The sequence below is a fragment of the Cyanistes caeruleus genome, chromosome 15, assembly GCF_971803275.1.
Source record: "Cyanistes caeruleus chromosome 15, bCyaCae1.hap1.1, whole genome shotgun sequence".
Taxonomy (NCBI): domain Eukaryota; kingdom Metazoa; phylum Chordata; class Aves; order Passeriformes; family Paridae; genus Cyanistes; species Cyanistes caeruleus.
The window spans coordinates 8,915,236-8,942,580 of record NC_141715.1 but is presented as its reverse complement, the minus strand read 5'-3'; the positions used below and the strand labels follow the sequence as shown (position 1 = coordinate 8,942,580).

The 27,345-nt window shown below is 41.8% G+C and overlaps 2 protein-coding genes across 3 annotated transcripts; one reads left to right on the top strand and one right to left on the bottom strand.

The window, feature by feature from the left end:
- Positions 1–1,758: 1,758 nt before the first annotated feature.
- Positions 1,759–15,778, top strand: FBXL21 (Putative F-box/LRR-repeat protein 21). 2 transcript variants are annotated; one of them, XM_086851437.1, is made up of 7 exons: positions 1,759–2,451; positions 5,791–5,886; positions 7,252–7,392; positions 9,904–10,353; positions 11,078–11,200; positions 11,678–11,849; positions 13,004–15,778. In XM_086851437.1, the coding sequence occupies exons 4-7, from the start codon at positions 9,982–9,984 to the stop codon at positions 13,645–13,647; spliced, it is 1,311 nt and encodes a 436-aa protein (XP_086707563.1). In that variant the 5' UTR covers positions 1,759–2,451; positions 5,791–5,886; positions 7,252–7,392; positions 9,904–9,981; the 3' UTR covers positions 13,648–15,778. The 2 variants fall into 2 exon arrangements, with proteins under 2 accessions (XP_086707563.1, XP_086707564.1); XM_086851438.1 differs by having other exon boundaries at positions 2,260–2,451; positions 5,765–5,886.
- Positions 15,779–16,564: 786 nt separating this feature from the next.
- On the bottom strand, positions 16,565–20,951 carry LECT2 (leukocyte cell derived chemotaxin 2). Its single transcript, XM_023936047.2, has 7 exons — positions 20,853–20,951; positions 20,146–20,278; positions 19,004–19,155; positions 18,323–18,493; positions 17,845–17,959; positions 17,212–17,363; positions 16,565–16,802 (listed from the first exon to the last, which is right to left on the bottom strand). The coding sequence occupies exons 1-7, from the start codon at positions 20,896–20,898 to the stop codon at positions 16,612–16,614; spliced, it is 960 nt and encodes a 319-aa protein (XP_023791815.1). The 5' UTR covers positions 20,899–20,951; the 3' UTR covers positions 16,565–16,611.
- Between the last annotated feature and the right edge of the window lie 6,394 nt (positions 20,952–27,345).

Below are 27,345 nucleotides of genomic sequence, written 5' to 3'. Positions count from 1 at the left end.
TATTTACTGAAAAAAATCAGTTTTAAACCATCTACTAGGAACAAAATGCTTGAAAAAATGTATCTGGAACCTAATGCCCTACTTCCTGTAAACTCTGAATAAAGCAGTCAAGAATCATATATGTAAGAGTAATTTTGGTAGATTTTCTAAACTGTATTGATTTTAAGAGTGCGGTGCATTTTGTCTCTCTGTTTGAGGAAATAGAAGATGACGTGAAGAATTGAAGAATTTGAAGATGTCACAGTGACTGCATGACAAATATTCCTTCTAGCTCATTTCACTAGCCTTTCAACATGCTAATTTCTGGGTTTTTAGATGTGTGGGAATGAACTGTATTTTGGTGTCACACAAATAGTCAGTTAACTTCTGCCAGTTTTGGTTTTATGTAGGGCAGATATAATCTACCATGGAAATGCTGCACATGTTTAGCATTACCTCTTTGTAAAAAATTATATAAAGGCTTATTACTGGTAAATAATTGCTATATGCAAGAGCCAGGAAATCCATGGCTGTAAGGTTTTTGCAGTTGGTAATCAAAGTTCCATTGTTCAGATACAGCTAGATGTAACTACAATAATAAAGCAGCACTGATTAATGATGACCTGTTATGCAATCTGCAAGGTTTTTAAAAATTATGCTTTAGATAACAAAAGGCATACTTTGGGCATCTTCAGTTTGGATGTGATGCAGTGCTCAGCCCTCTCTCACTGGGTGCTTTGGAGTAGCCCCAGAGAGGATGCACACAGCAAGCAGGGAAAGCCTTACTGTTCAGAATGGGGCCCTTGATGGCCAAAAGATTGCCAGAAATCAGTAACAGAATAACCATCCTCCTTTGAGTCTATGATTCTATGCCTAGCTCCCACGGGAAGGGCAGGGGATGGCTCTGCCTGGAGGGAACAGCTTCTGCAAGAGGCCTGGGACAGTTTCCAAGGCCAGGGCTGCCCCAGCTCAAGGGCGATGAGGGCTTACAGGCACTTCATGTCAGGAAATGACAGAAAATACATGTGGCAGGAAAAGAATGTGAGTCAGTGTGTACCTAGGTGGCCAAGAAGGACAATGGGATGTAGCCTGTATCAGCAACAGCGTAGCCATTGGGACCAGAGAAGGGACTGACCCCTGTACCTGGCACTGGTGAGGCCACATCTCACAGTGCTGTGTCCAGTTCTGGTGTCCCCACTTCACAGACACGGGAGGACTGGAGCGGGTGCAGAGAACGGCAACGGAGCTGGAGCAGGGTCTGGAGCACAAGGCTGGTGAGGAGCAGCTGGGGGAGCTCAGCCTGGGGATAAAGGGGCTCAAGAGGGGCGTTCTTCCTCTCTACAAATCCATGACAGGAGGGTGCAGACAGGTACAGGTCAGGGACCAGGCAACCAGCAATAAGACAAGAGGTCATGGCCTGAAGCTGGACAAGGGGAGGTTTAGGTTGGGCATTAGGAAGAATTTCTTCCCAGAAAATGCCATCAGACATTGGAATGGGCTGCCCAGGGAGGCAGTGGAATCACCATCCCTAGAGGTGTTAAAGGAAAAGCTGGATGGGACACTCAGTGCTGTGCAGAAAATCACGCTAGGAAAAGCCAGTGGTCATAAAGGAGACAGAAGAATCCTGCAATTTTATTAAAAAAAAAAAAAAAAAAAAGGAGAGTCCACTGAGGACCTTTCCTGCAGGGTCTTCTCGTTCTCGAGGTTTCAGAGGCAGCAGCCTCCTTTTATCCTGAACTCCTGACCACTTGTTGCCCTCTTCCTTTCCCCATCAGCTGAGGCACTAGGAAGGCACAGCCTTCCCGAATCACCTACCACATATCCCCGCTTGAACGAGGCATTTTACCCCAGAGCTCACAAACTCTGTCTTGTGCAGACTCATTTGTCTGTTTGAGGAGTGAAACTGTCTGGGTTCTGTAACAAACATGGGGCTTGAAGTGGGTAGAAACATTAAGGCCTGTTTCAAAGACGTTAACACTCATACCCTCACCCATGGAATTTCTTGGAAAGACATGAGCACACATCTTTCCTATCAGTGCCACTGTCTGACAAGTTGGTGTTTGGTCACAGGTTAGACTCGATGATCACACAGGTCTTTTCCAACCTAAGTGATTGTGTGATTCTGAGATGGAGGCCTAGTGAGGGGAGAAGCAGCGGCCTCCCGCTCTTAGGGAACCGGCGAGAGCCATGAGCCGAACCCACGGCTGTCGGGGGTCTCTGCTGGCTCCAGAGCCCACACCTCGGCCCCCCCATTTTACCCGCGGGCCGAGGGCGGCCTGCGCGAAATGGCGCCGCCGTCACGTGCCCGCCGCCCGCGGCCTCGCCCGGCGCTTGCGCTGGGGCGGCGGGGCCGCGGCTCCGCCCTCGGCGTGTCCCGGGCGCTGCGGGCTGAGCGCGGTGCTGGCCCTGCTCTGCCCCTGCTCGGAGCCTCGGTCCGGCCTCACGCTGCGAGGGAGCCGCGCACCGGCGGCGGTGAGCGGCGGGGCGGCCGCGGGGACCGGCCCTTGCGCGGCGGCCGGCGGGGGGGACAGGCCGCGGGGGCGGCCCGGGTTGCGGAGGCAGACGGGCAGGCAGAGACGGACTGACGGACAGACAGGCGGACAGACAGACAGGCAGTCAGACAGACAGACAGACAGACAGAAGCACTCTGCGCCTGGAGAGTTAAATTCTCCCTGAGCGCCAAACCTCGTGAGGGGCTCGGTGTGCGGTACCCTGGGCTTGTGCCATCCCGGCAGCTATCGCCGAGCTGCGGGAGCGCGGTGCCTGGGAGCTGATTTTCCCATGTAAACAGTTCAAATGGCTTGTTAAAGTCGGGTAGGAAGGTATCAAGAAAACCTACGGAAGTAACAATTATTTTTCATTCCTGCCGTAGGCGTTTAGGTGAACCCTCAAGAGAGCTTTTCTAAAGAGCTGTGCAGCTTCAGATGTGTCACTGAGTAAAACGAGGGGTCTTGGGCGTTGGGCAGAGGGGTTGGCTTCCTTCTAAAAATAATGCATCAGTAGAAATCCAGTATCTAAATTTCACCACCGAAATAGTACTAAAAGTGGCTATGCATTTGTATTTCTTCAGTTAAAATTAATGCAGGCATTAAGATGTTCAGCTGAATGTGGTTATTTTTAGAAATCTGAGGGTTTGTCATAAACATACTAAAAATGCAGTAAATCCTTTGAGTCAGATGCTCAGTTTTGAGAAAAATGAGGGCTGATGAAAAAAACCAAACAAATAATCCTCTTCAGAAGCAAAAATGCCACGCATTAAAAGTCTGAAATGCCCTAGATGAAGAAAAAGCTTAATCTCTGAGCTCATCATCCTGAAGGACTAGATCTTCTGAGACTTAGGCTTAAAATGTTTTTTCTTTTTTTACCTATGTTTTGCACCGTACTTAGTTGTTGAAATTGTGGTGGCAGCAGTTTTCCAGGGCTGCCTGCCTTTGGCTGCTCTTGCTCCCCAGCCAGACTGAATTCCGAGTTCCTTATGGTGAGGGGGTGGCCTGGGGTGCTGTCACTGAACTGCGATTTCTTTAAAGACACTGTGATTAATGGGACCGGTATTTCAGCCGTGTAAGGCAGGTCCGTAAACATTAATTTCCAGGTGTTAGAAAGTTAAAGCTTAATTATCAGAATGCCTGCATTATCTCAGAATATTTCCAAGCTTTGTTATTTGGAAGGGTTTTTATTTCTCAGGAACTTATTTTTTTGCTGCATTTGTGTTTGGTTGCTACTGTTTCTACTAGAAACGTGATTTTACAGTGTTTTATTAATTCCTGTTGAGTCCCATTGTGGAGAACTGGAAGGGAAATCTAGAAATCAGAGGAAGCAGTTACTTCTTTGTGCCTTGAATCTGTGATATGTTTGGTTACAATAATAAAAGCTCTTTTTGAACTGACATTGTATCCTGGGAAGGAGTGGACAGCTACTGAAGGATTGTTTAACAGAGCCGCTGTTCAGCACTTTTCAAATCCCCCACCAAGCTCCCATGCCATGGGAGAGGTTTTAACGTCTTAATTTTAGTAGAAGTTTCCACTCTGTTGGCAGGATAGGTTGCACAGACAGTTAATTTGATTTATTTCTGAATCCTGTTGGCTTCAGTGGATTTGAGGTAGTTTGAGTAAGATAAGGTACAGCTGTCAAAATACTCAATCACAGGTAGAGCTGTATGGGGGGCGTGCACCAATTTTTGATACTTTGCTTTATACAAATGAGGATATTAATAGATTTGATGAACCTCAGCAGTTATCAGTGTTTCATTTCAATGATTGTGTTGCTGCTGTTTATCTTTGATAATCATTTGGATAACTGCCTTAGATAACAATTTATTGTTGTTTGCATAACAAGCCTGTATTTGATTGCATCTCTGATAACTATACTATTTTATAATATACATTTCTGCTTACTTAAGATAATGTGGTTTACGTTGCTTTGGATAGTTCTTGTGGTCTTAGACACTCAGATGTACATTAGATGTACGCCTGATTATAGTTTTATTGTTAACAGTCGCTTTCAGTAACTTTTTTTTTTTTAATGTATTATCTAAAATTCTGCTAGTTCTTATCTGCAGTGTTAAAGTATGAACATCCTTCTCTACTGAGGGGTCTTGGGACAGGTCTGTTCAAGAGAAGCTCTCTTCTTCAGGGTTAATCTTGGTTATTTGGCTATTACAGGTAACCAGTCCCATCTCTGTGAAACTCAGAGGCTGCTGAGCATTGTAGGTAGTCTTTATTGACTTCCTACTTTATTGACCTATATTTGATTCAGTTATTATTGTAAGAAGATACTACTGTCCTTTCCTTAATTTTGGATGTCAGTTTACTGTCAATAATTACTTTTGTTTGTTGCCACATTTGGAGTGTTGGGAAGAATACTGAAATCCTGAGTTCAGAACAGGGGGAAGGGTACTCATCCCCCATCCCCATGATGGGGTATGTAAAAGCAATGTACAGCTTATCACAACAAAGATTTCAGGTTTTGCTGTGTTTTTATAAAATGAACTTTCTTGCGATATTCTTGGGGGTAAAGCTTCGAATGATTACATATGACAGAAGACTCTGAAACACAAACTTACCTGCAATGTCACATTAAAAGAAAATAGTGTGGAGGGAAGCAAGGGACTTTTAATCTGAACCCCTTGATGCAATGCCTTGTGATCCACCTTCCCAGGTGGCCCAGGCTGTCACCTGGATTCTGGGAGCTCGTAAACAGGGAGGTGGCTGCGGGCTGGGTGCTTTGTTGTTGTCGGGAGCAGCTCCTGCCGTGTGACTGCAGCCAGGCCTGGGCAGGTGCTGGTGAGGGCTGTGCAAGTCTGTGGTGGGAAGCTGAGCCATGTGGCATCTGTGTGTTCATCACACGGTTCCCCAGGCCATTAGACAGCCTTGCCATGGAAGGGAAGAAGGCAGGAAAAGACATTTGGGCGTTGGTTTTTTTTTCCCTCTGTTTTTCATGACTGTTAGATTACTTTAGTAGCTACAGTGTTGTTTACCAAAATTCACTAGTAGTGGTAATGATAATGCAAATACTGAATAACTTGATGTTTACATGGTACTGTTGACCAGTAAATGTAAATACAGTTGCAACAATTGCTTCCCCATCACTGTTATACTTCATCTGGCCTCATCTTTCTCTTGGTGACAATATTTGCATTGTGGGATAAGTTTGAGATAATCCCCTCAAGCTCCTTTACAAAAGCAATAAATTTATGTATAAATTTATGTCAGTGTATTTCCCCATCATGTTTCTATTGGGTGTAATATGAAGATTTTTTTTTATTTTTTTCCCAAAACTAACACAGGTTTTTGTGGCATTTTATCTGGACAGGAGGGGAAAGCAGACAGATGCATGTGAGTGCCCCATGGCTGCAGCTGCCTCAGTTCATTCATTTATTGCCTATTGTAACTTGGAAGCGTTCTTTAGGTAAGAAAGTTGCTTTAAAATATGTTGTTTGTAAACTTAATACACTTCTCTGTTGAATCTTTAAATTGCATCTCAGTGTTTTGTTCTCTCAGTTATAATGTTATTTAAGCATGCTGTTTATATGTGGCATTATAAACCTTTTATTTGTTTGGCACTGACAGTACTTATGAATATGAATTTTGTGTGCTGAACACTGTGCAGTACAGGGCCACCATAAATGACAGATTTCTTCAGGTGCCACCCACAAGCAAAGTTACTTACAAATACCATAATGAAAAGCTTTCTCTTTATAGACAAGCATGACTACTAAGTTCTAAATGTTCTGGTGTGTGAGCTGAGCAGCAGCATTAGATTACAGTACTTGCAGTACTTGAGTTTGATTTTGTGTGGATGATGGGGGCTACTTCTCATGTATTCATAAATAATGTATACTACAGCTTTTTTAAGCTTGGCATCTATAAAACTGATATTAACTGGATAGTTTTTCAAAAGATGATGATATGATCCGGGAGAATCTAAAGTCTTGTCCCATTTTTAAAGAAAAGTAGAGAAGTTCAGCATTGGAAGGTTTCTGAAGATGTTATTACTGGTTGAACACGATACTTGGTAAACATCTTCAGTTTTTAAAATCTGTCATGATTTAGTGAGGTGGGCATTGCTGTTCTTGTAGCTTTCCATTAAAGTATCTTCAGATAATATAAAATTGGTAACTGGACATGGGGGTTTTGGGTCTATTTTCTCATAGTGCACCAAGATACTCTGTCATACTAAGACACAAGATAGTTCTTTCATTAGTATGTGGGAGGATACTTGTCAATTATTGGTAACTTTTTTCCAGATACAGTTTAATTAGCCAAAATTGTTTGTTTACTGTTAAAATTATCATGGTGCAGTAAGCATATTTTTGGAGTAAAAGTGAGTAAAGTTTAAAGCCAAGAGTCCTTAAATGTCAAAGTGTTCGAGGTCCTGTCTTTAAGCATAACTTTTGATTCTCATGGTTTTGGTATAGTGTAGGCCAAAAAGAAAAAGACATTTGTTATCAAGGTTTGTAGTTTTCTTTGGGTAATACTCAAGAATTCAGAGGTGTATCTGTTGCAAAAGAGTGCTCATGTGACTAAAACTGTAGATAAGGCAAAAGCTGTTTTTTGGCCAACAATTACACTTTCCCTTACTTAAATGGTATTTTTCAGGTAATGTTTGGTGAAACAAATTTGCTTGTTAAATTCTGTTGCTCTGCTTCCACATTGGCCCTGCAGAGCCATGGGTACTATTTGTCTCAGTCTTTGTTCCAGAATTGATGTTAGTCCTTCCTATGGGTTGTCCAGACACTGCAGAACAGTTTTTCTTTGGTTGGTGGCTTCACAGGTTGGTTCATCTTCTGGGACCCATCCCTGCCTTCTGGTTAAGGAATCCATGCACACATACAGGATGACTCAACAGTGGGATGGATGTTCAGATACCAGAAAGGTGCTGGTAACTTGACAGGAACCTCCACATTCCTTGGAGGTAGGGTTGTGTGTGTGTGTGTGTGTGTGTGTAAGTGTATAAACCTCTCATTTGAATGCTACCTGGGTTATATCACATGGGACTGTAATTTAGCGAACTTCAGTTCTGTTTTAATGTACATACTGTTCATAAAGTATTCAGAATGAAATAAGGATTTTTATTTTTGCAGTAAATATTGGTGCTTTGTGTTGGTTAGAAATGTAACAGTGCATAACCAATGGAACTTTTTTCTGGCTTTGCATTCCACACTGAATAAAAGGAATTAATTTTGCTAGATATAAAGGACTGTAGTGTAGAATATTAAACATAGAAATTCTGGAGACAGCAGTTTCTAAAGGCTGTAGTGACAAGAAAAAGTTCTGGCCAAATTCCAGCAGGCAGAGCATAGCTGCTGTTTACACCAGCAATACCTTGCTGCATCTCTTCCTACATCTGGAGTGCTTCTTCTGTTCTGTAGCTTGACCTGTGGTTTAGGGAAATGCCCCTTCTGGCTGTTCTCAGATGTCAGAACTTCTTTGTGGGAACCAAATCAGCACCCATGAAGTTCAAGTTGAAGTAAGGAGAAATTTCCATTTTTATCAGAAACCTGTCTTTAACTAAGATGTTGCAGATCTGCGTGAGAATAGCAATAGCAAGGAGAAGCTTCTCAAACAACAGCATTTGTTCAATTCCGGTTTTTTTTCTGGACTTTTGTTTAAGGAAACAGCCAAGTCTGTAAGTCCTCTGAGGTGTTTTCCTCCTCTGATGGGAGGAGGAAAAACAAGCAACAGATATATTTGACTCAAAAGGTATTTAGCCTTTGCTAAATTTAGCAAGGCTATGAGCAACTGCAAAAGAGAGTTTTGTAATGGTTAATTACTACATCCACACTTAATGGTTTGGAATGCACATTTGTTGTGTGACTTAAAGTAGTCTAAAGTCATAAAACATGGTTGTGTGGATGATAACTTGACAGTCTAATAGCAAGATGTTTATTCATGCTGAGCCTGCATCTTCATTACATTAGTAACACTGTTAACGTAAGCCATGTGTCTACTCAGGGAAGAAAAACTATTATTCAATATAATTTAAAGAGTGTTGCTGGCTTATCCTTCTGCATATATTGCTGATTCCAATCACTAATGGAAATTTAAATAGACCGGGTGAATATGTATAACAACTGCTAAAATAAATTCCTTGGTGATTGAGATAATTTGTCAGGAATCAGAAGCAGTAGTGAAGCTGGTCATATGAACAGCCCTTAATAAATTTGCTACATTGTTTTTTCCAGCTTCTCAAAGAATGCACATGCTTTCTTTTCATTAAAATGGGGTTTGTCAGACATTCATGAGCCAAACAGGTCAGATTTTATAGGTTGGGGAAAATGCCAGGTAACTTTTTGATAGGATAGTATGTATTTTGGCAGCTGTTTTTGCAGTACAGAGATTTGTGGGGTTTTTTTCCTTCCTTTTCCCCTCTCCCCCATAATGAAGATACTATGGAAAATTTTCAGTCCAGAAAAAGCAAGCTGTGGGGGTTGCCATGGAAGTTTGTTCAGTAAAAATAGACAATTTGCTCTGTTCTTTCCTGAAAAATGCACGGTTGCTTTGAAAATACTCGTTCACAAGGGTTGGGAAGGGAGAAGGTCTGGATGAACATCTGGTTGGTGGGACATTTGCGAAGGGGCCTCAGCCTGTGCTAAAATGAAGTGGCAAAGGCAGCTGTTGAAAATTGACTGAACAACATAATTCAGTCTAGAATGGACTTGGTCAGATTGCTCTGCCTCAGCCTGTGAAAGAAGAGGTTTTTTCTTACACTGCTCTTCTGAACTCTGCCTTGTGAGGCATTGTCCCTTGCTGCAGTAAATCTGTGCAGTTTGCTCATTTCCAAGGTCACTGTCCTTTTCCTGCTGAAAGCGATGTTCATCATGTGAACCTCACTTACTTTGCCCTGCTTTGATAAGTGACCTCTGAATATTTTTATTGTTAGTTGTACGAACACTTTCCTCTGCTTTGCATTATGTGGGAAAGAAAAATCTGGGGAATATAGGAATAACTTTTCAACTTTCAATCTGAACATAACTGTTCCAGGTTTATCTGTGTTTAAAAGAGGAGTTTATGAATTAAGATTTTTAGTTGATAAACCTTTTTTAGAAATCATGAGGAGATTCCATAGTTTGCCAATTGAGTTTAAATTTAAACAATCAATTTTCTACTTCTGAATTAAATTGCTGTTAAATACTTTTTGTTCCCTACAAAATGCTTTATGTACTATGAAATACTACTACATGAAAGTACACTTGATAAATTAACAAGTCAGAGGTCTCCAGATTCAATTAAAGTTGTACAAAATAGAACGTACTGAGAAAGAAGGTCCTTGCCAACATCTGTGCCCTGGATATTGACATATGAATATGTCCATATCTAATTATTTTCAAAATAATATGCTATATTTAAATTTTATTAACTTGTTATATCTTTCTGTGTTTCCACTGCCCTTTCTCCCTTCCTCTCCTAATCTGTGTTTTTCTAGAGACCTATTGTACGCGAGACGTTTCAGGAAGCTGTGCAGTTTGAATACGTCGGATCATTGCATTCTGAAATTTTCACGATGAAGAGAACCGGGCAGAAGGTGGTGGCTGGAACTGAAGCTCCTGGAACATCACAGACAAGCAAAAAACAGAAAACTAGTATATGTGGCTCAGGGTTTGGGGAATCTGACCCGTGCACCTCCATGGACTGGGGCAGCCTTCCACACCACGTGATTCTGCGTGTTTTTCAGTTCCTGACTTTAGTGGATCGAGCCAGGGCATCTTCTGTTTGTCGAAGGTGGAATGAAGTTTTTCACATCCCAGATCTCTGGAGGAGATTTGAATTTGAACTCAGCCAGCCAGCCACTTCTTACTTAAAGTCTACACATCCGGATCTCATTCAGCAGATTATCAAGAGGCACGCTGACCATCTGCAGTACGTCAGCTTCAAGGTAAGCTGTGGATGAGCGCTGGGTCAGTGTCACGTCACTGAGCACAAGGGATACAGCTGCTGTGTGTTGGCTGCCTTAAGGCTTGTACCTGGCAAGTCTAATGTTTCAAAATGCAGCTGCAACATTTTATTTCCATGTCCAGACAGTTTCATCCAATTTTCTACACTCTAACCTCTGAGTGTACAGAAATAGCGAATGTCTTGCAAAACAGAGGTGGAAGGTGAGGCGAAATAAGGGATTTGTTCAAAGTTACTCTTCCGACATATGAATTTTGAATCAGTTCATTATTTAAGATGCAAAGGTGTTGTCCATGTAGATAAAATGGAATAGTTTGCTGGAGCAAAGACTTTGTCAAATCTTTTTTGGGCTCTAAATACTGGCATTTTAAAAAAAAGCATACGTATCAATATATCAGTGTGGATCATAGCACAAGTACTGTTACAGTATTGATGTAATATGAGGTTATTTGAAGACAAGACTTAGATTCAAGGTGTGTGTTCATACTAGAATTACCCAGCAGTCACACTCAGGAAAATTTTTTAATAGTAACTTCCCTGAGCTCTTTCTGGTCTTGAAATTTCCAGTCAGTGCACTCTGTGCCTGTGATGATTGCAGTCTGGAGCAGTACAGCTGAGTAGATGTGGAACCTGCAGTCTTGGGTATCCATGGTGCTGTTTCCTAAATACTGCAGAATGACTTCACTCTTTTTAAATTGCTTTTATAGGTTGATAGTAGTACTGAGTCAGCAGAAGCCGCCTGTGACATCCTTTCTCAGTTGGTGAACTGTTCCATCAAGACACTGGGTTTGATCTCTACAGCAAAACCAAGCTTCATGAATGTCTCTAAGGTAAGGTTCTACAGACAGTAACTAACATATTTTAACTCACTCTTAAACAACTTTTCCTTTCTTAATGTTCTGTTCTTCAGTTGATGGTAATTTTTATGAAACAGTTTATAGTTACTTTCAAGTAACAGAAGAGTTACTTTCTGGAAAATAAAGGCCATTTCTTTTTTTCTGCACAAAAACTCCAGATATTTCAGGCTCATCACTGTGTCCAGTTATCCCTATGATTATCAATGTATTACAGTGAATTGATAAATCAGAGTAGATAAATAATGAGTGAAGATTAATTTCATCACATGCAGCAGCTTGTTTTTAAACAAAGATCCCCTCTGTTCATGTTGAAATAATCCTTACAGAAAAGGGGATCCGTGGGAAGTGTTTATTTTTGTACTTTCTGTGTGTGTAAAACATGAGATTAAAGCACTGGAGTTTTGCCCATCTTTTCATATGAATTTTTTTCCCTTGTTTTTCTCTAAATAGGCTCATTTTGCATCAGCACTGACAGTTGTTTTTGTGAACTCTAAGTCATTATCATCAATCAAAATAGATGATACACCCCTTGATGATCCTTCCTTGAAGGTTCTTGTTGCTAACAACAGTGATACTCTAAAACTGCTAAAAATGAGCAGCTGTCCTCATGTTTCACCTGCTGGTGAGTACTGAATGTATGTGAAAAATGGAGTTGTAAAGCATCATAATTGACTTAGTCTTGAGTTGGACAGTTGGAAGGTGGAGAAGAAAGTGGTTTTTAGTAAATGAGTTTGGTTTGTGAAGGTGGAGGTGCCACTCACTTGACCGCATCTTCTGGATTCCTGGAGACTTTTTTTTCATCCAGCTGCTTTGCTATCTCTGATGATAGGCCTTGAGGAGGAAAAGCCTCCAAAATTAGTGCAAGCCTTTCACAAATGCTCAAAGGACATGATGTTCATTGCTTTAGTATGTGATGGTAACCCAATGGGTGCTCCTTAATGTATGCAGACTTGTAAACTTAACTAACTGGTGTTCTGTGTGAACACCACAGAATCCCTGGTCCATGAATCAGCTACTACTTGGTGGGATAAAGGAGATTATAACAGTTGTCAGTAATTGTTTTGCAAGGTGCTGTAAGTGTGTACAAATTTCAGAAACCTGTGGTGTAAGATTGAGTGTTTCCAGTTTCCAGAGTGTCCTTGTGTTCAGATCTGGGACTGGTAACTTCCTCATTGGATGGTGAAGGACTCACTACCTTCAAAGTACAGCCTTGCTGAAAGTTCAGAGGGCTTCAAGGTCCCTTCTTACCTGCCTTTCTCCTGAAACCTTAGTGCTGGGGAAAGGGAGTCTGGGTCTGATCTGTTCCTGTATTCTTTACTGGAGTCCACAAAAAGTGACTTAATCCATGTACTTCATATTCCAGCAGATTAGGAGGAGTTACTGTTATTTAGGTCTTAATTCACGGAAGGTTGTAGCTGTTAAACTGGGTGGTGGTGATTTAAATAGTTTAGTTGAAAGTTGAAGGAGTGAATATTAGGGAAGGGAATTGTGGCAACTTCAGCTGAGTGTGACCTGATTTCAGTTGCTTCTTCGAAGTTGAGGAAAATCTGCATAGGGAGGGGAAAATAGAAGGGTATGCAGATCCAAGATGAATGTGACTTGAGTCTTTTACTGTGAAGTGTTAATGGCCAAAACCCTGTAAAAGGTTGTGGATACCTAGAACTTGGATATTTCATGGGGTTGGATATAAGCAAGAAAACTTAAGCCAACTTTACAGAGAACAACTGTACTTATATTCACTTTTCATTTTAGAGAGTAAATTTTTTTGTTCCTCAGGCATTCTTTGTGTGGCTGATCAGTGCCATGGACTTAAAGAGCTGGCTTTGAACTACTACATATTAAGTGATGAACTGCTGCTGGCTCTTTCAAGTGAAAAACACGTTGATCTCGAACACCTCCGCATCGATGTTGTGAGTGAAAATCCTGGACAAGTTCAATTTCACACCATTAAAAAGCAAAGCTGGGATGCTCTTGTTAAACACTCTCCCAAAGTCAACATCGTGATGTATTTCTTCTTGTATGAAGATGAATTTGACGCTTTCTTCAGAGAGGAAACACCCGTTACACACCTGTACTTCGGTCGTGCAGTGAGCAAGGCAATGCTGGGTCGCATTGGCATGAACTGCCCCAGGCTGATCGAGCTGGTCGTGTGCGCCAATGGACTCCAGCCTTTGGATGATGAACTCATCCAGATTGCTGAGCGCTGTAAGAACCTAACAGCCATGGGGCTGGGGGAGTGTGAAGTCACCTGCAGAGGTTTCATTGAATTTGTAAAGATGTGTGGGGGCAGGCTTACTCAGCTCTCTATAATGGAGGAGGTGCTGATTCCAGATAGTGATTACAGCTTAGATCGGCTTCATCTGGAAGTCTCCAAACACCTTGGAAGAATGTGGTTTCCTGATATGATGCCAACGTGGTAAATTTTATGTCTGGATAAAATGGTAGAATCGGGGTGTTGCTTTCTATGCAAATAAAAAAATATAAAAATTAAATGTGAAAACTTTCTTCCAGATTTGAGTTTTTCTTCCTTGAGAAAACCTCTATTAGACTAACAGCAAAACACTCTACAATATTAATTGTGTATTGAAATAGAAAATAGATTTAAGTGTACTTAACAGTTCTGCAAGTATGTCTGTGGTTTACAGGTGCTTCAAACTTCAGTGAATTTGGGCTTCTCTGAGCTTCAGTTTAAACATTCCATTTACTTTAAAGTGGGTTTGGTTTGTATTTTTTTTGTCTTTATTTACTCTTTCTGATGTAGTCAGAAGAGAAATAGAGAAACTATATTACTTTAGAAAATCTATCTGTGGAAAGCTGGATAGAACTTTGAGTACAGTATTATTTGTCATGATGTTTCATATAACTATTTTTTTTAATTACTCATGTTTTAATTGTAAAAGCTTGTATATTAAAATACACTATCCTGGGTTAATCAGCTATAATCTAGCTTAAATTCATGGCAGTATAATAAAATGATAATAAGCTTATGCTTACAAAAGACTTTCCAGTTCTAAATTGCACTTTAAGTGATTTTGTCACATTACAGAAACTAGGGAATGCATTGTACAGTATATTGTTTTTGTCTTTTTCATTAAAAGGATTGGAAGGAGTTTTTGTTAAAATTACTGATTTTAAGTTTGGTTCTAGATTGATTGCTTGAGTGAGCATTAAAGCACTTTGGAAACTATTAGGACAATAAGGAATAGCTTTAGATTTGGGCTCAAGTCTTTGTAATCAAAGACTGATGTCTGAATGCTGTTCCATGCTTTCGTTCCTATGAAGAAGGGTTTCATAAATGTGGCTGGTAAGAAGGAAAGATCAAATGCAATACAGTTGTCTTTGATCCATTTCTATTTGGAATCAAGGATTTAGAGCACTTAAGGTTGTCACTTAGGGTGCAAAATGGACATTAGTAGTCTCACCTGTATCTTACAGAGCTTTGTGTAAGCCCTGATTTCTAGAGAAAGGCTTGCTGGAGGTAATCCTGAAATATTTTATTCAGGACTGTTTAATACTTATTGCTATTAATTGTTTTTTGAGAAAGATTGTATTATATTTATTTTCTTAAAAGGGGAAAGGCATGATGAGAAAATGATGTAAATTAGAGTATGTATTTTTGTGTTAACATTTTGCACACTGTAAACTTAAATGCATTGTATATAAATCTTTGCTGTAATGATTTTGGTGCCACACTTGTTCCATCTTCCTGTTGATAATGAGAAGTCTATAAGAATTTGCTGGTGGTGGTTGTCACTGTTGTGGCTTAACCCTGGCTGTCAGCTGAGCCCCTTACAGCCAGAGAGATGGGAGAGAGAACTGGAAGGTAAAAGTGAAAAAACTTACGGCTGAATATAAAGAGTTTAATAGTAAAGCAAGAGCCACACAGGCAGGCAGCCCCCAACCAGGGAATCCATTCACCACTTCCGTCAGTCATCTCCAGGAAAGCAGGGCTCCATCACCCATAAACACCCCCCTTCCTCCTTCTCCCAGCTTTATATGCTGAGCCTGATGTCATACAGTATGGAATGTCCCTTGGCTCAGCTGTCCTGTCCCTGTCACCTCCCAGACTGTGCTCCCTCAACCTCCTGCCTGAGGGACAGTACAAGAAACAGAGCAGGGCTGGGCTCTGTGTAGGCATAAAAACCCCCACATTACCAATGCTGTTTCCAGTACAAACCCACAGCGCCATTCTAGCTCCTGTGAAGTGAATTAAATACCCCAGCCAGAATCAGTGCATTCACAGCAGAGAATAGGTTTCTTCCCCACTTCCACAAAACAGATAAAGGGTTAAAACAACCATTTCTTGAACTTGTTTCTAGCTGGAAGCCCAAGGGTTCAAGGTAACATGTAGACCTGAGTCAGTAATGCTTTATTGCCTTGTTGCACAGTTAAGTAGCATCTCTCTGACTCTGTTTAGTAGAGGCTGTGAATCCAGGGATTATAATTTGAACACAAAACAGAAATACTACCCAACAGTCTTTGGTTCAAGATGTGTGGTTTGCTTCAAATGGAATTGAAATAAAGTGGTTTAATCCACTGATACTAGACACATCCATCTGTTGCACTGTGTTCTCTTGGGGTTCACTGAAAGCCATGTGTGTGACAAACCTTGGGAGAGACTGGAGAGTGGCAAATCAGTCATTGCCATTTCATGTTTGTGCCTGAAAACTGATTTCTGACATGCAAACCATAAAATGGAGTGTGGACAAAGCTTATGAATTATCAGGAAGTCCTGGAGTCCTTTGTGTCTCTCCAGCCAACAGAACAGTGTTAGTGTATTTATAAACTCTGGTGACAGATTTACAGTTCACGGGGAAACTCTTAAAAGGCTGCTTGGAATATTGTCCCTCTCTCAGTCCCTGTCACTAAGGCAGTGTTTCTGTGAAGCCAGGAATCAGAACTGCTAAGGTTGGAAAAGACCTTTGAAGTAATCAAATAAAGCTGTTGAATTCAGCTTGTCCCAGCTCCAAGCTTCCAGTTAAATAGGCCTGCATTGATGAATGTTGGGATTTTTGATGCACTGATGTTTCAGAGCATTTGTTCTCCTTGATCTGAACAAGTGAGGCTAGCTGGTGCCTGGGGGAGAAGCTGACAGGAATGTGCCTTCTCTGCCACAGGAGGGAGTAAGCACTTTGCATTTTAGCTGATTTTTCAGACTTTGAGAAAGCTTACAGCTAGTCATTGCTAATTTCCTGGTTCTCTGGTAAATGCAAATTCCAACAAAAACTCACATCTTTTTTTGTTTTGTGAGTCCCATCCAACAGATGTTGCTTGTATAAAGCTCAAAGTATTGAATAGGTGATAATATAAACGGTTGTGTATGGGAAGAAAAACAACTTTTGGATGCTGAGATGGATTTATTTGGAATTTACTGCATTTCCATTTCAATCTCTTTGCCCTTTCCCCCTTTCAAGATTGCTTGTAGGATCCGAGTGGTCGCAGTTCTCTATGTGAATATGCGATGTGATCCCAGGAAATACTCTTTGCATCGGCAGCATTCTCCCAAGGACTTGTCCCTTGGAAATCACACCATTGTATTTTATGGGATGGATACAGAGTAGTTTTACACAGAATCCTGATGAAAAAAAATGAGGAGAAAAAACATCAGATGACTGATGAAGCATTTTTTCTTCTGTATAATATTTCAGAAATATTAACAGTGTCTGTCTTGTCCTTTCCACTGAGATAGTAGCAAAATAGCAGAAATACTGTGGTCATAAAAATTAGGTAGGTAGTGGTTGGAGTCATTCATCAGGTAGGAGAGGGAAGATGGAAGGCAGGGAGAAGGTGGGAATTTGTGCTGTAGGAAAGGCAAAAGCTTGAAGACATCCTGCAGAACTCAGTTATTTGCATTGAAGCAGGGGCAAAATACTCAGTACAAGTGGATAGAAGAAAACGTGGCTAAACTGCTTGGCTAACTGAAATGTAATACATCCTATGTGAGCTCAAGACAAAGAAATGTTGAATGAAAGATAGCTATTTACCTGATCCCCTGATTTGGACTCCATCATCAATGGCATTTCCATTGTGGAAGAATTTAACAGGCCCAGAGAGCCGGCCAGAGAAGGGAGCATACACAGTGGCCCCGTCAGCACAGATGACATCCACTGCCTGGTGCTTCCCTTTGCCATCGCGTCTGAAAACACATCATTGCAGAATCTCTGGTCAGGCCCAGTGCTACAGACAGAGCTAAGGCAGCACAGGGTGAGATCTGGAAATGGATTGTTAGCACAGAAATAGTGTCAGCAAACTGGCTGAAGGATCTACAGAGGTGTAGGTCAGGTAATGTCATGTAAGGTGGATGACCTGTTAGAATTGGAGAAGAATGCCTTGTCTTTAAATAAAACCATAGAGTCACAGAAAGTTTGGATGTGTGAAGGACATCAAGTCCAACCTTCCACTTGAGTCAGGGTTGTTCCCAACACTAGGTCAAATCAGGCAAGGCTTAGTCTGATAAAAAGCTCCAAGCAGAGAGGTGTTATGAACAATATGGGCAGCCTAAAAGTTTCCTCAAGTCCAATCTAAGCCTTCAAAGCTGTAATTTTTATGTGGCCTAAATAAAGTTTAACCCCTAGTTTAGTGGAAGTACAAAACCCTGTGTGTTTCATTTATATTACCTTGGAGCTCCATAGTATCCACAGCCATACTTATCACAGCCTCTGATCTCGTTGGTAGGGTTCCCTGCACACACTGCAGCCCAGCGCCCGTCCCGTTGTGCTGATGGTGGAACAGCTTTGAAATACAGGAACACAGCACATTGGAGTTAAAGTTTACACAGGAACACAGCACATTAAAGTTCTAGATTGTTTTAACACTTGTATGATTGCAACTACTGTGTTTTATTTACAGTTAGGTAACAATATACTGACATTACATCCCATGCTTGTAGTTGGATTTTTATCCATAAAATTTGTAAACCTTTAGGAATTGTAAATAGAATGTAGACCTAAACTGGATGGTAATGTTTCTAGATTAGAGTTATTTAATAGAAGCAACATGCTTTAAATACAAAAATTCAAAAAGAGTATCACAGGTCCTAGAGTGCAGATCTACTCTTGTTCTGAGTTGTGTATTCTGTTGTTAAGGGTTTTTTACCAGGCGTAAGCAGATGAGTAGGATCAGAGTGGTCACAGTTCTCAACGTGGATATGAGAAATAATGCCAGGATACACTTTTTGCATTGGCAGCATTTTCCCAAGTTGTTGCCCTCTCTGGATTTGGCCATGGTACCGGATGGGGTGAATGCAGACAAGCTTCACACAGTAACCTGGGAGAGATGTGAGAGGAAGCAGGGTCAGGAAGCATCAGCTGCTTCTGCTCCTGGGGTGAGCAAGAAGCATTCCCTGCCAGCCTCTTACTGGAGACTGTTAGGATGAAGTAGAAATGTAGTCAAGGTACCAACAATGATGAAATCAAAATTATTATATTTGCCAGGGAAAAAAGGAAAGAAGTCAGTTTGAAAATAGAGACAGGAAAACATCTCCTCAGCAAAATTGAGGATGTATTTCTGGTGCTTTATTTTTACCGTTTCCTATTTTTTTATTTGGGCTTGTTATTTTCCTGCTACCTGTTTTTCAACTCTCTTCCCTCCTCTCCAAGAAAAGCATAGGAAAGGACTACATCCTGCTGGTGCTGTCTTCCAGTATTTCAGTGTACTAGAGAGGATGTAAGATTAATCAACACCGTGCTTGAATTGAAGAACCACAGAAACTTTGCTCAAGTAAATGAAGTGATTACTTGTGCATGCCTCACAGCACATCTGCTGTTAATTACTTGCCTGCTCCCTTGATTTGGACTCCATCATCAATGGCATTTCCATTATGGAAGAAGCGGATGGGTCCCGAGAGCTGCCCGCTGAAAGGAGCGTACACCGTGGCTCCGTCGGAACAGATGACATCCACACCCACGTGCTTGCCTTTGCCACCGTGCCTGGAGGCAGAAACACATAATTAGGGACATCTCTCAAGGTTAATGTTACGTATCAATTGGTCACTTAATGCAGGATGATAGCTACTAACAAAAATTTTAACAAGAATTTTTAACCTTCAATGAAATTGGACAGGAGTAGCAGGTTTGAAGCATCCTTTTTTCATTTTTTTGCAAATTGTTCACATAGCTCTGACCTTCTTTCAAGTGGGATGAAATTTCAAATGTAAGTTTATTTTTTATTTTCCCAAGTTAATGGGGTACTTCATTACAAACAACAAACTGTTATAGAAAAGTACCAATTTTTTTACCCCATTTTTTTTTACATGTGTCATGTAAAATAGAATCTTGGCTGGCATTTTCTCACTTAGAAATTTGGAAGTTGCATGATGAAGATGGATACTTACAGAGCCTGGAGAGAGGACATGACAAGAAAATGCAAGATTCACTCTAAATATAAAAGCATTTTTTCAGAGAAATATAACCTGTTGCATGAGGTCCCTACTTAAAACTAAACCTAAGTTTTAAGTTTTTTTAAAAACTAAGTTATAAACTAAATAAGTTTTTATATTTTAGGTTTAAAACTTAAAAATACATAAAACTACCACATTAATATCTACTTAAAAATGGTGATGCTGACAGATTTTTAGTTTGTGTAATTGAATCTACTCAGCTTCCTGGAATCTGGTGCTGAGTGTTAGTTAAATATCTGGAGTATAAGCAACAAGGGTAAATGACACAAATCCTTGAAATACATCCATTTCCTTTACTCTGTAATTCATGTAACAGTCCTGCTCCTTCACTCCTGCATCTGTTGTCAGAAGTGCTATCACTGTGCTTCTGCAAGATTGCCCAAAAATCAGTGAGAGATCTTGCAGACAACAGTATTCTCTGATTCTGAGTGTCAGCTCTGTGTAACTACACTCTTTCTCCTGCCTGAACACCTGGTTCAGGGAAGCAGAGTGGGTCCTGGTGCCCGGGAAGCTGTGTTACCTGTGAGCACCGAAATTCCCGCAGCCGTATTTGTCACAGCCGCGGATCCGGTTGGTGGGGTTCCCGCTGCAGATCTGTGCCCAGTGTTGGTGCTGGTGTTGGGGCAGGTGTGCATCCAGCTGCTTGGTGAAAACTTCACATGGAAAAGAGGAAAAAATAGGAAAAATTTAATCATTGCATTCAGTCCAATGCAATAAAAAGTGTTCCGGTACAAAATAGGGTGTTTAAAGTGAAAGACATGAGCTCGAAGGAGTTTGTAATTTTAGAAACTGTAGGTAAAAGGACATTACACAACCTGCTGTATAGACTTGATCCATTTTTTCCTAATGCCTAACTTTAATGTATATGCGTCAAAAAGAAAGCAAAGTTATAGATACAGATGTTTAAAAACAGTTTGTGAAATAAACTATTTTTACTTTCTAAAGATGCTGGGTTGATAGTTGGACTTGATGATCTTAGAGGTCTTTTCAAACCTTAATGACTTTATAATTCTTTCTGAAACTTCCAACTACTTCAATATATGTTTCTTAATGCACACCTGATTCCATATTTTATAATAGTCATAACTGTCCATATTGCCGTCATTCTTCATAAAACTAGTGGGGAAAAACCTTAGCATTCTTTATGTTCAAGTGAATTTCAATAATTCTTTATCATCTGCCTAAACCCAGTCAAGCCCCAGCTGCATTACAGCAATCTCAACTCACCAGTGGACACCAAGCTGACCAGAGTGACCAGACTGAGAGCTGGCATTCTGGGGCCGTGTCAGCCGTGTTCTTTGATCCAGTCCAAGGTGTTGAACAGCTGCCACCTGAGGTATTTATGTGCTTTTGAAAGCCCAAGTCTGTTGTCTTGGCCAATCAGTCTCGAGCAAAGTATTACAGCTCCAGGCAGGTGGTGTTGCCATATTATGCACTGTGGAGGGCTGCAGGCTCTAACAGTTGTTAAAGCTGGTTGGGAAAGATGGATAAAATAATTGGGCTGTTAGCACACAGTAACAGATGGAAATGAACAACCCCACATTTCAGGAAACTCTGGTTGAGCTGTTTCTTAACACCTTTTCTTCCCCATCCTGAAGTAAGGGCACATTTAGGCCAAAAATGGTGGGAGACACAAATATGGTTTAGAGGATTGAGCTGGAGGGAAAGGGTGGACAAAGCTCCAGAGTGGATGTCACCAGTTTGTCCTTTGCTGCTCATTCTTCCCTGGGTGTTTGTGCCCACCAGAGCTTTGTGGCTGAGAACACAGGAAGTGTTTGGTGTTCATGAGCATTCACTTATGCAAAGAAAAACAGATGCTTTTGCATCAAAACATTTATTTTTTCTGGTACAGCTGAAATTGTCAATTATTTCATTTAAATCCATGAAGTCTGTTCACTGAAACCCTGGTTTTTAACAGTATAATACTTACTAAAACATTTTCAAGTTCTGAAACAACAGTTGCACACCCACATTGCATGGGCAAGACTGACCTGGAGTTCAATAATTCTAGGTTTTAAAGTGATACCTTTAGTACCTTTTTGTTTTCAACTATTGTACTATAGAGCAGACTCCTTTGTGTCCTGGTAATCCTTTAGTTTGATTTTTCTGCACTACTTACAGAAAAGCATTAGATTATTTTTACAGACATGTCTTGGATAATACGAAATTTAAATGAGACATGGTGTTTTCACATAAATTATTTTATGTTTCAAGTTACAGAAACCTCTGGAAGCCCCACAGATTTTATTCAGAGAAGAAACAGATGTGTCTATGCCCCACTTCTAGTTTGCAAAAGCATCTGCACATTGTGTTTTATGAAAACCTCCATGGAACAAGCAGTTGGAGACAAATTTTTCACTTGCATTTCCAAGCTTTTCTTTACAGCCAATATTTAATCCCCAAACAATCTTTTAGCCCTCCCTGGGGTTACAACAAGTGGTTTGGCTGGTTTTATCCCTGCTGCTTTCTTCTCCATCCTGCCAGGAAGAACTGCTGGTTTCCACACTCATAGCCACCAACATATATATATTTATGTAAAAGTTATGTCCCTTCAGTCCAGTCTGGATGGGGCTTTTGGTTGTAATTTGCTTGACATAATGGAGTCTTGGCTGATAAATGACACAATGTGCTGGTAAGGGTTCTCAGTGGGTATTCAGGGCTTGGGAATGCTGCTTATCCCTGAACTGAAAGATGGGATGTGTGGCTGTGTGTGATCCCTGCCAGAAACAACCTTCATTGCTTATTCTCCATTTGACACAAGCTCTCTGCAAACTCCCTCAGCTCTCCTTAACAGCAGGAGTCAGCAGGGGAGGTGGTAGGGGTGGCATTTCCAGTGAAGATTTCATAGCAGAGAGGTTGTAAAGTGTTTCTGAGCTTGGCTAGTTCTGTACTGGCTGCTGGAAGCTTTTTTTCCTGCTGCAATCAAAACCATTTAAAAATAAAGACTTTTTTCAGAGGATGCCTGACCATTCCCAGCAGAGGGGTGTCCAGTGGGATTTCTGCAATAATGATCTCTCTCAACCAGATTTCATTTCTGATTTATTTCAGTTTGCAGTGGGAGAGTTTTAAATACCTCATTAGATAACTTCAGCCTGGGGCAGACCTGCCTTGCAGAGCTTCTGATTTTTATAGACTCCTGTGAACTCAACATACTCCAAATTTTACCAAGGAAAGAATTGCAGCACTTCAATCTGCTCTACACAGTTTTGTGTAGGAAAGGCTTAGTGAAAGCCAGCCAAGCTGGTAGGCACGAGAAGGGGAGGTGTTAGGGGTGCACACACACTGAAGAAGCTTTTCCTTGAGTCCTGTTTTGCAGTCTGGTGCTTTGTAAAATGGCTCTAAGCTGCCTGATCTTTGCAATTTTTTTCCCATCTCTCCTGTGTGCAGGGCTGACTCCAAATTGCTCGTAACTCTGTACATTTATTTTTATTTTTTCTCTATAAGAGATCCAAACAGCATTGTATCTTGCTCTGGTCATTCAAAAACACATCAAAATGCCATTACTACTGCAATATATCTAATGCATTTGTGGTAAAGTACTCTTAATAAAACAGCTTTCAAGTGTAGGATGAGGCTTTTGGGATGTCTCAGTGCCTTCCCCATATTTCCTGGGTGAACTGGCAGGTGCAGATCTCTCACCTTGGGCATGAGGAAACTCAGCCAAAGTTGGAGGGATTCTTGTGTTGGGCACCAAGATGTTAATTTAATGGTTGGGAGGTGCAGTTGTGAAAGACATGAATTGGCCACTTAGCATCCAGTAACAGAAGGATGTGGAACAAGCCCTGGCATTGCACAGTCCCAGGAGCTGCAGTTGCCCCATTTCCTTCTCTGTGGTGGCAAATGGGCACGAAGATGGAGGGGAGTCAGGTGGGTTAAACTGGGAAATGCTGATTCCTTTCTTTTGCATGGGGTGTGAGGTCCCCATTTCCCCCCTTTAAAAATCCTTGAAGGTCTTCTAATGGACTAAACAATTGCTCATCTGGCAAATGGGAATGTTTGGGCCAGTGAATCACAGAATAACAGACTGGTTTGGGTTGGAAGGGAACTCAAAAACCATCGTGTTCCAACCCCCCTGTCATGTACAGGGACCCTTTCACCAGACCAGGTCCAAGCCCCATCCAACCTGGCCTTGAACACTTCCAGGTATGGGGCAGTCCCAGCTTCTTTGGGTAACCTGTGCCAGGACCTCACCACCTTCACAGGGAAGAATTGCTTCCCAATATCCCATCTAACCCTGCCCTCTGGCAGTGTGTCGTGGTTTTAAATTGTCCCTGTTTCTTCCCCATCACCTTTTCCCCTCACCTTAAATATTTCTAGAACTGTGTATTTTACCAGCTCTCTATTTCCCTCCCAGAGTCAGCTACATATTGTATTTTCCCTTCTTCTAGACCCAGTTAATTTTTAATAGACTCAGAAGATAAAACTGGATTTATTTATACTGTGCACCTCAACTGTTCTGCAGCCTGAAATAGAAAGTGATATTTACTTGTTCTCTTCTGCTACTGGGTGACAGCCCCTGCTAAAACTGGAAGGTTTTATGCAGGAACATCCCTGTGCTGCTGGAAAAACTCTGATTAAATAATGGATCCCTGAAAATTCTTGGAAAACCAATCTGTGGGACACACTGGAAAAGTGCTGAGCTGTGGTAATTAATGTACAAATGAAAATGTTCCTCTTGGAGGAGCAAAGCTGGGCTGTTGATGGAGGCTCAGAGGCTGCTCAGTCACAAATTTCAGTTCTCATTAGGGTTTGCATGGAGAGGTGGCAGTTTGAGTGGGTTCTTCTCTTTTCAAATACAAGTTGATAACTGTGTTAGAACATGGAATTTTAAACAAATGAATTGTAGGTGGCAGCCTTTCTTTCATGAGGGCAACCAACTTCATGATAAAAATTTAAAAACATTTGTCAGCCTGGATAACACTGGAGACTTTTGCTGAAATATAAGCAAGAGAAGAAGAAGTATCAAGGTTTTTTTCACAACAAATTTTCACAACTCAATTGTACTGACTTGCCTTCAATGTCTGGTCACCATCTGCCTCTGGAGGTGGGGCTGAATATTTATGTGGACATTCTGATTTCTCATTCATAGCAATATTAAAGTGGTTCCTGGGGAGGGTGAGTGAGACAAAGCAGGTTAAGCACCTCTCACAGGTGCAGCAAATACCTTTCTGTAGTTAGAAGAAATAAACATGCTGCCAGGACATGCACAGGCCCCACAGAAACAGCTTCCCTGCCACTCCAGGGCAGGAGTTGTGCTGGGAAATCCGTGAGCCTGCAGAGCACTGCAGCCCTTGACACTCCCAGTAGCGTGTTGGCAGCCCTGGCCTGAGAAGCCCTGTCCTGCTAACAAGAGCTTGTTGTCCCAGAAAAGTCTTCAGCTGATTTACTAATGGAAAGAAATGCCTCACTTGGACAAAAAGGAACCTGAGTGTGCCAAGGCACTCCTGAGGCAGGAGCCTGGGGAAAAGGAATGAGTTACTTCATCAATGTTGTTTTATGGCTTTTGTGATGGGCCCCAGGGCAGATTTGGGTTTCAGCTTTATACAGTTTTTCCTCCCCAGCTGCCTTAAAAAAGCAGAACCTAGCCCAAACTCTATGACAGCACCAAAGAAATTCAAAGCAATTTGTAGTGAAGCAGCCCTTTAATAATGTGATTTTCCATGTTTAAGCACAAGTGAAATTTCTGGTTTATTAAAGAAATCTTAATTTTTGGCTGAAAGAAAGCAGCAAAATCCAAGAGGAGTGAGCTGCAGCAGGGCTCAGGCTGCTGAGCATTGAGGATCCATCTCCCACCATCCTCTGTCCCCACTGCATCAGCCCCCACCTGAAAGAACAGTGATGGACAGGATATGGTAACAGCTTTAAAGCAGGTGTTGTAGCTTGCTCTGAGTCTGGTCTTGCTCAGATAACCACCAGTATTTTGTTCATGGATACTTCTGAGGTGAAACAACTGCTTGAGGCTCAGTGGTTTCCACCCCACTGGAGTGACAATCTATGTCCAAGCAATGCCCCACAAGTGGGGGCTGGAGGTTTGACCCTGAGGTGCAGCCTCCTGCTCACAGGTTGGGGCAGGATCTCTAAAGGCACAGTTCTGGATATGGACATGAAATACAACTCCTCAGTCACCTCTGCATGGGCACCAGGACACTGATTTTCACTCCCTTCTTATGGAAACACTGTGCTCTATAAGCTTGATGCAAGATGACTTCATGCAGAATCCTGTTAACACAGGAGGGAGAGAGGGAGAAACTTGCTCCTATGAAATGGTTTCAAAGCCTGATGAAGCTGTAACAGTAGCAAAATACAAATGATAATAAAATGATAAGAGATTTAGCAGCAATGCTTTAAGAAGCAGCAAAGAGTTGACATTTCTGTGTGTGAAGAGCTCAGCAGGCACCATCCCCTTTAGGCTCTAAGAATGGGAAGGGAAAATTATATGAGTGGTTTTTTTCCTAATTCTGTCAATAAATATCCTGAGAGCCAAATACTCTCAGTTTCTCGTTGCACACTCATTTTGAAGCAGTGGAGGTAAATGCACAGTGGTGAGAGGCCACAGCTTCAAGGGCATCCTTCAGACACAACAGCAAGGTCAGCAGCCCATGACAGCTCTGATGCTCCTGTGACCCTCAGGAGAGCAGCCACCACAGCTGGCTTCTGCTCCTGTCCCCAGAGAGGGGTCACCAGCACACGGGGCTGCCGAAAAATGTGCTCCAGCTCCTGTGCCACACTGGGAAATTTAGGTTAAGAGCTCTTTGTAAATCTGGATTTCCAGGCTGCAGATGTGTTTCTCTGGGGTCTTTTAATAAATTTCTGCCTGGCTGAAACTAGTGTGGGAGAGGGGAAGATGGTGAAGGTCTGCAAGGCATGGCTCCTGGCACCCCTCTGGGGCAAGTGTTGGCTTCCCTTTGATTTTGCTAACTTAGATGAGAGGTTTTTACACTGAGTGAATTAAACGTGGAGAAGACCAAATTACTTGCTGACATTTTGCATTATACCCTGAGATAAAGATCAGGGAGGTAAAGAGTGATTCATGAAGGTTCTGTGTGAGCTGTGCAATAGCAGTGGATGCTTTGCTCGCCTTCTCTGCCCCCAACACACTGCATTGCATGGGGGTTACAGCCTTATTGTGCATCTGAACAACATCCCAAGGCTTGGAGGAATGCAGATAACCAACCAATTTCTTCACATTTTGCTTATTCCTAACTGGATCCAAAGGTGGGTTTTTTAAATATGAAGAAAAGCTGTTGGCAGACAGTGTCAGTGATGGGCAGTTAATTTGGCATTGATGGCAGCAGTGTGGAACAGATAAAGCAGGACAAGGGGAGCAGAGCAAGGGCAGGGGCTGTGAGATGGAGGAAGTGAAGGGTCTCTCACTGGGAGGGAGAAGGGAGAATTGTGGGGGAGGTAAGTGAGGCAGGATTTTCCTCATCTTATTTTCCTCATCTCACACAGTGCTGGGAGACACTGAGAAAAGGGGAAGCTGTGTGTGAGGCACAGGCAATCCTCTTTAGCTGTGGCTGCAGAACCTACATAGGGGGGGAAAAAATTACAAAAAACCCCCAAACACTGCATCTCTGAAGGCTTTTCAGGTCACCCTGTGGGGCAGGAATGCCCACTGCTCTGCAATGGGGGGTTGGACCAGGGAGGGTGGGTGCCTTGCTTGCAAAGGGGTGAATAAGTAGCAAAATGGTGAACTGCTCATGTGCAAGTAAGCACCACA

Bases quoted from the DNA above. Each gene is read 5' to 3' on its own strand.
- FBXL21 (XM_086851437.1), top strand. From the start codon at position 9,982: ATGAAGAGAACCGGGCAGAAGGTGGTGGCTGGAACTGAAGCTCCTGGA. The intron at 11,201-11,677 runs GTAAGGTTCTAC...TTCTCTAAATAG, and splicing joins GCTTCATGAATGTCTCTAAG to GCTCATTTTGCATCAGCACT. The intron at 11,850-13,003 runs GTGAGTACTGAA...TTTGTTCCTCAG, and splicing joins TCCTCATGTTTCACCTGCTG to GCATTCTTTGTGTGGCTGAT.
- LECT2 (XM_023936047.2), bottom strand. From the start codon at position 20,898: ATGCCAGCTCTCAGTCTGGTCACTCTGGTCAGCTTGGTGTCCACTG. The intron at 20,279-20,852 runs GTGAGTTGAGAT...TTCCATGTGAAG, and splicing joins GGTCAGCTTGGTGTCCACTG to TTTTCACCAAGCAGCTGGAT. The intron at 17,960-18,322 runs GTAAAAAACCCT...TGTATTTCAAAG, and splicing joins TACTCATCTGCTTACGCCTG to CTGTTCCACCATCAGCACAA.